This window comes from Belonocnema kinseyi, chromosome 6 (genome assembly GCF_010883055.1).
Source record: "Belonocnema kinseyi isolate 2016_QV_RU_SX_M_011 chromosome 6, B_treatae_v1, whole genome shotgun sequence".
Classification (NCBI taxonomy): Eukaryota; Metazoa; Arthropoda; class Insecta; order Hymenoptera; family Cynipidae; genus Belonocnema; species Belonocnema kinseyi.
This window is the reverse complement of record NC_046662.1, coordinates 88,738,848-88,746,742: the sequence shown is the minus strand read 5'-3', so window position 1 is coordinate 88,746,742 and position 7,895 is coordinate 88,738,848. Positions and strand designations below refer to the sequence as shown.

Genomic DNA, 7,895 nt, shown 5'->3' with positions numbered 1-7,895 from the left:
GCGCGCCACATTAGCCACCAGGAAAGATAACTCGGCGCAGGCACACTTTTTGTTAAACTTGATAATTAACTACTTTAAGTACGAAAATTATTTTTGTAACTTTAAATGGGTATTTTGTCTATTTGTGATACTTCAAACACTCGGAAAAAATATTGTCCAGAGTTTGAGTTCCCCAGCCAAACACAGGTGGACCATGCCAGGTGAAATAATGTAGACTACTGTATAATTGTGTAATATCAATTTTATTTTAAATACACAGACAGAAAAAAGGAAGGACAAAAGAAGTAGTAAAAGATAAAGAAAGCATTATTGATAGATGTATTTTTATTTTTACTTTTTTCAATACTTCTCAATTGCAGAAATGTCATCCGAATCATTGAAAAGTTTAATTTATAAACATTTATAAACTCATCAATATACCAAAAAAAAATCTTGAATATACATTTTTAATCAAGACATATACCTGCAGATTAAAAAATTGTATTCTAATGATTCTTAATTTTAGTATAATCCACAAAATGAATAATCGTCTGAGAAGAAATCATAAACTTCAGAAACATTTTTTTGGTAAAGTTTTAAAGTTTAATATATTTATTTTAATGCAATTGAGACATAGGTACCTTTCTAGGTTCACAATAAACTTTGTTTGAAAATTATATAAGCGTAATAAGAAAATATCTTAATCAATTTGTATAATATCATTAAGTTAAGAATACAGGAGAAAAACTACTCAAGTATTCAATTAAAATTGTGTAAATTTAATGAAAACGCCAAAAAAGTATATACATACAAAATTCCCTCCTTATACATTCTCATATGAAAAACCACGCTAAATAGCTGGGGATTATAGTCGACATGTTATATGTATACAGTTACGAAACGTGTAAAATTTACCAACAATTTATCAATTTCGCGCCAAGTGTTACAAACTTGTGCACTTTCTCAGAAGAAATCTTACGTGTATGTAGTGTATTTTTCTTAACAAAACCGTCTTTCATACAATAAAAACTGAAACATAAATTAATTTTGTAACTTCTCGTCATCAAGAGCTTATTATGAGAATCTTTCTAGAAAAATATCTTTACTATGTTTCAGCATCTTATTACCCGAGAAGCTTTCGCGCCAAATGTACAAAATTTATAAATGCATTCGTATTTTTTTTCGTTTTTCAGTTTTATGTATCAGTAGCTACTCGTATAACACACGCTCTATGCGCACAATCAAATAAACACAATCACGCGAACGAGTCACGAGCCTCAACAATTTATCAATAACGGATTTTTGTTTAATAATCTAGCTCTCAAAGAACAAAATACAAAACTCCACCCACTGTTACCAGTCTATATATTTATAGATCATAATATAGTATTTGTATCTACGAGGTTATTATAACTGAAAAAAATATCAGTGAAAAGTAAACAAACATTCTAACAAAATTAAATCACTGGATTTGAATAGCATCATGATGCGCGTATTGGAAAATTATCTTCACAGTGCGAAAAACGTTCAAGTTTCCGCTGAATTATTGTTGATAATTAAACTAAAGATTGTTTTTCGTTAGGAGCATATTATGTATGTCATAGCATTCATATTTAAACGTCGATCCCCAGCTCCTTGGCCACGAAATCAAGGTTCCCAGAAAGAATGTTTCAGATTATCGTTACGACTATTACAAGCTAAGGTTCCCAAATTATATGATGCAATAGAACAGATATTCGACGCGAATTTCCCGATTCGTGCGCGTCTTCATGAAGCATTCCTCTAACCCGAAAAGTGTAAAACGTATAAATAAACAAATGTTACGTTTCACTATTAACGTTAAGAATTAACTAGCATCTGCAGGGTATAACAATTATTTTAGGTACATCGTTATAAATACACTATCATAAACGAAGGCATAGAGTTATTATATTATTTACAGGAAGAGCTCTCATCTGAACCTGCCAGTTTTAATCTCAAACCCTCGGCATGTACCTTATTTTCATTTCCGATCATTTGACAACGTTCAGCAGTATACGAGTATATTTCAGAAAATGCATTTTCAATTAAAAAAGCAATCGGTAAAAATTGGCCACTTTTGATACGCACAGCATTAATAAACATAAGTACACGAAAAATACAGACTGGAGGTTTTTCTAAGAATGAAAAGTAGAAATAATGTTGATGAATAATGCAACTAGAGCTCTCATACTTGATAACATGACGAATTTTATGACGGCGAACGTTAAAAATTATTTTAACGTGCACTTAAGAGTAAAAATGTTGCAGAATATGTAACATATCTATTTACACTGGCTATCATGCCGACCGTTAACATATCTGCACATTAGTCTATCTTGTTTTTTTTTTTGCAGTTTCTGACTTTTAGGTGAACTGAGTAATATCAAAACGATTGTACGGAAGTACAAAGGTGTTAAGAAGTTTATTAGAAAATCAGACTTTTGACTGGCAGCGACAAGTGAATGGAGCATCGATAGAGAAGTCATTGGATAAGGACAATCAATCATATACCTTCGAAGATCTTATGGATTACTCACAGACACACGCGAAACATTTTCACATAGCCAAGAATTCAAACAGCCACACAATCGGACTCATTCAACCACTTTTAGATTATATCCAGATGAGGGATTAATAATCATAATATGCAATAGCCTGCTTATAAAGGTGGCAATTCTACATCCGGTAATACCTCTTCTAACCTTGCAGGTTCCGCGTATCCTCGAGCAATTAATTCGTCTGATAAAGATATGACCTGAAAAAAAAAGAAAAGTAAATATTTCATTTTTTATCACGATTCTCGGTCGTTCGAACCTAGACATTTTGTGTTTTCTTCAATAATAATAGGATGGTCCCCAAAATGCAAGAAAATAATTTGCGGTCAGTTCCCGGGTTGCAAACTTTAAAGCGAAAAAATTAAAGCTTTTACAGCTGACTTGTGTTTTACTTAAACATTTGAAGTAATCAAAACCAAAGTAAAAAAATAACTTGAAAAAATACAAAAAAATCAAATAAGAATTTCTTTATTTAAAAATCCTTGACATGCAAGATCAATTGCCAAAAAGAAATAAACTTTTTTTAAATCAAATCCATTTGAAAATCAACAGGTTCTATTTTTAAAGTCGCAACATCTTTTGGTGACGAAATATGTCATTTTTTAGAGAAAATTGGGCTATATACATTTTTCCGAATTGGGGGAAATTTTTTTTCTACGAAGTTATGCATATTTGAATTTTATTCTTTGTTTTTCAAATAATTCAACGTTTGTTTCTAAACCAAACTTATAATTTTCAGCAATTTTTTTTTAATTGTAGTTTTATAATAAATATTCGATTTTATGAGCAAACAATTCTCCTGGCCACAAAAGTTACCTGACCCGCATAAAGCAACGGTTATGGCTGTAAAAGCATGTGTTCCGAGATCCTTCTTCTTGCGTGAAAGCGTGAATAAAATCAAGGAGCAGATCCGTGAATTAATCACTTGAAATTTCTCTCTATGTTTAAAAAATACAAAATTATTTTTAAAATACTTTTCAAAAATAAAAAATTTCATTTAAAAAGAAAGATCCACAAAATAGAATACTTTAAATTTAACGCCTTCCAAGTTTAAATACATTTTAATATTGAACAATTTCAAACCGGTTTATTTTCAACAATTCACTTAAAATTGTCCATTGTAAATAAACACTAAAAATTGTCCGTTGTAAATAATTAATCGAATATTGCAGAATTGAACAAGATTATTTCTTTGAAGTCATCAATCAGAAATTCTTCAAATATTATTTCTACTATAAAAATTGTTACATTTCAAAAACTTTTAATTCTCACTGGTTCAAACCTTTAAAACTGTATTGAACCTTTTTTGAATTTGAAAGTGAACGATCAGAAATTAAGACTGAAAAAGATGAATTTTTAAAAGTAAAGTTTTTTAGAAATACGCATCGTAAACTAAATGATTTCATAGGAACTTGAAAATGTTACACATTGTACTTTTCAGATCCAAACGAAATTACCAGCCAAACTCTTCAAACATGCCAAATTTCATATGCTATTAAATTATTAACAGCATTTATAGTGATTAGAAAGTTTTTTCGACTAAATAAATTTAAGAATTTCACGTGAACGAGTAAATTCAATGTTATTTCCCATTTTCAAAAAATGTCCGGTAATTTTCCAGTTTTCCCGATCTAACAACCACACTGAATAATAAAATATACTCACCCCGTGTTTATGAATATTAAGATATAGGTTTATATATGTATAGGAGTCGATATATCCTTCAATTTGTGCTTGGGCGACTACTCCGCAACAAATTTGAGCTACCAAGTCATACGCCTCCTGTTGCCACTCTCCTAAAAAAGAACAAATTTTAAATTAATTTCTAAACTATACCTATTAAATAATAGTTATTCAATAGAATTTAAAGTTTTCGTATTAAAAAAAAAACGAACCGTTGATTGGTCGAATATTTGCTAGAAATACTTCAATGGCTTGAAAAGGTAGGGTGAGATAATCTGATCTAATTTTCCTCATATCAGCACTGCTGAATCTCCAGTAACCACCGTGATCTACCAGACGAACTAAATGGTGCTCTCCTTTTGGATCTGGATCCTCTACATAAACTCTCACCCACCTGTTGTACAATTTTGCTACAAAAATCATACCTCCTGCAAAAGAAAAGTTAATTGAATGGTTTGAAAATCGAAAGGGGTAAATTTCAAACTATTTTAAATATTCGGCAAAGATATCGAAGATTTTACAAAGATTAAAAACATATTTCACAAAGACTTCTATGATTTCAAAGACACAAAGGGATCGCAGCCGTCTCGTCAGATCAATTTTAGGTAAAAAAATAGGATTTTAACCGAGATAAGAAAATTAAAAGGGGTTTTTATTTATTGTTAAGAACTTTTTATATCATATGCGTATCTAGTATATTTCCCAAAAGTGCCTTTTCTTATCAACTTTTCCAAGTAATGTGTCTAAAACAATTCCATTGAGCCTACTTGAAAAATTTATTAAACACCAAAAAACTTTATACTAAAAAAAGTGCAAAAAAAAATAATGAAGATCAAAAATTGAAAAGTAGATCATTTTTGCCAAATTTGGCACTGTATTATTTTCAGTATAGAACAATGAATTGTTTAAAAGATATTTTGTAATTAAGCTAAAAAGAAGTCATTTTAAAAAACAGAAAAGCTGAAAACGAGCAGCTAGACTTTTTATACTGTATTTTGATCAGTTGAAAACGTTTCGATGATTAAAACCTTTTTAAACACTTTTTTTAAAACTGAAACTTCAACTGGTTCTTGGAAAAGGAATTTTTTAATATTTTTTTTAAATTTTATAGTCATACGAGTCCGGACACTTGAATCTGGGACACCCTGTAGAATTAATTTTTTCGAATTAATTAAAGTCCCAAATAAATCGTTTATGTAATACTTTAAATCGATATAATCGAAGAGTCTCTTCGAAAGCGTCTTGATTTCTAATGTCTTAAATTTCGGTTTATGATTCTTGAAAAATTAATCGAAACTTTGTGAACAAGAAATGGTACAAAAGGTCAGAATTCTCGATTTAGGTATTTTAGGTAATATCTGAAATTTAAGTGAAAAAAGGTGACGAACTGTGATCCCTGAAGAGTTCAAAATATTTCACAAAGGCTTCTACACCATAATTCAAGAGTAATCAATAGCATGGCTCTTATTTTTTACTTTTCGAAATATCTTTGCTCTCATCCCCAAATCGGTGAATATTTAGGGCTGACATAAAATAAATACTATGATGTTTCCCATTGACGCAACATGGGAAAGTCAGCCTTTTGTAAATATAATATTCAAACGCTATGATGTCACAAATAATTTCATGTTTCACTATACTATTCAGAATTCGTCAGAGAATAAGAAGTGACAAATTTTCATTACACGTAATATTGCGGTTTATTAACTCTTTTTGAAAGCTTTTTTCACTAATAATCATTAATCGTTAATTTAAGAATACCCAGTTATTTGTCAACTAATTTTAAATGACTTAAAACATTTTTTAATTGTTTCTTTTTCAAATAAGTCGCGAAATGAACCTTATTTATAGGCTTTATAGGTTATTTAAATAAATGTTTGTTCAAGTATAGAGTTTACCTATAAAAATAAGGAGCAAATATTTTTTCTCATCAGATTTTCGACAGATTTTAATACTTTTAAGTATTAACTTGTTATCGAAGAATACTCGTGAAGGTTTAAACAAATTCAGAATATAAAAAAAAATGTATTTTAATTTACTGATTTTATGTATTCTTTACCGGTAGAGGACAAAATGCATTTTTTCAATTTCTCCACTCATTTCATTAGTATGAGACATTAGTGATCAGTTTGTTTTGCAAGAACGCTCCAAATCAATTTTATGTAAACAATTTGAATTTGTTTAAGCATTTAAGAGTATTCTTAGAGAAGAAAGTGTTACCTACAAATATTTCAATATTTCGGAAAATGGCAAAACAATATTTTAAAAATATATGTTTAAACAATCTAAATTTGTTTAAAGATTTGCGAGTACTCTTGAAAAATCATATAATATTTGAAAAATTCAAATCTGTCGAAAATTTTGTGAGATAAAATTTTTCTGTTGCTTGTCGTATGTGAACTAAAAAAACACGTATTGGTTCAATTTTAAAATTACAAAAAAAATTATTTTTGTTAACACTGATTAAAGAACTTGTAACTACTATAAAATATATTCATTTCACGACTTATCTTAAGAAAAAAAAACTAAGTAGGCCAAACTAATTAGTGACTACCCGCAATATTACGTAAAAATTTCAAAATTGCCATTTACGAGGTTTTCTTTGGGAACCCGTAAGAATGTCTTAGTCACTCACCCTCAAAGTTTATGATTGATTCTTATTCTCTGACGAATTCTAAACAATAATATACTGAAACACGGAATTATTTGTAACATACCATTGCGCTTACATATTAAAATTAAAAAAAGCTGTCTTGTTCCTATGTTAAATCAATGGAAAACTTCATGGTCTTGGCACCATCTCTGAATATTAACCGATTTGGTTCAAATTTGGAGATTATTATTTTGGACATTCGAACAAACTATTAATAAAAACTAACCTAGTAATCAAGCTCTTGGGAAGTCGTAAATTTGACAAATAAATATATCATACAATTGTAAAAGAACTTACTGCTAAGTTCCTCAGGAACTGGAGGCGACTCAGTAGAATCGTACAACTGAGTAATATTCTCATCTAAGATCCTAAGCGATGGATATGTTGGATGTGTGGGGAGATGAATAAAAAAGCGATTCGGTTTGACTATGTAGCACACCAACACATCGTTGTTTACACCTTCGACTAGCGACAGATGCATCAACTCTGAAATCCAGGGAGTTTCCTGGGGACTTTTCGGGAGTGACGTCTCCTCCAGAGTGAAATGGGGATGTCTCTTCTCTGGGAATTTCTGTCTTATCAGGTTTAATGCTACATTAATTCCCTCTTGGGAACCTTCTATGGCACACAGTTTATGATCTTTCATATTTGGAAAACGCTTAACGGTGATCTTGACGTCAGCTTTGACTCGTATACTTTGCAGGAAGCTTCCTTTCTGGCCAATAAGCTTTCCGACCAAACTTAGAGGTACAGCGAACTCGTAAGAAGTGCGGGCGTTGCTGCTTATATGGCCTTTTATACTTCCACCTGAAACAAACATTCTAGAATTTAATACCCTAGTAACAATTAAAAAAGTCTTCTTGGGCCTTGATTTTTTACACAATATTTTTTATATATATATTATTGAGATTCATGCGCATAATAAGCGGGAAATCCCTAATGGACAAAGTAAGTAACGAGATAATTCTAAAAGAATGTGGTGCAGAAGAGACGCTAGTAGACAC

General features: G+C 30.4%; 1 protein-coding gene across 3 annotated transcripts in view; it reads right to left on the bottom strand.

The window, feature by feature from the left end:
- Positions 1-737: 737 nt before the first annotated feature.
- LOC117174187 (KH domain-containing protein akap-1) overlaps positions 738-7,895 on the bottom strand; it is a 26,090-nt gene continuing 18,932 nt past the window's right edge. For all 3 annotated transcript variants that reach the window (XM_033363038.1, XM_033363041.1, XM_033363040.1), the window contains exons 3-6: positions 7,189-7,698; positions 4,451-4,666; positions 4,221-4,351; positions 738-2,755 (exon numbers count right to left, since the gene is read on the bottom strand). In XM_033363038.1, the coding sequence (XP_033218929.1) occupies positions 2,660-2,755; positions 4,221-4,351; positions 4,451-4,666; positions 7,189-7,698 (953 nt within the window). In that variant the 3' untranslated portion in view covers positions 738-2,659. The remainder of the gene's footprint in view (positions 2,756-4,220; positions 4,352-4,450; positions 4,667-7,188; positions 7,699-7,895) is intronic.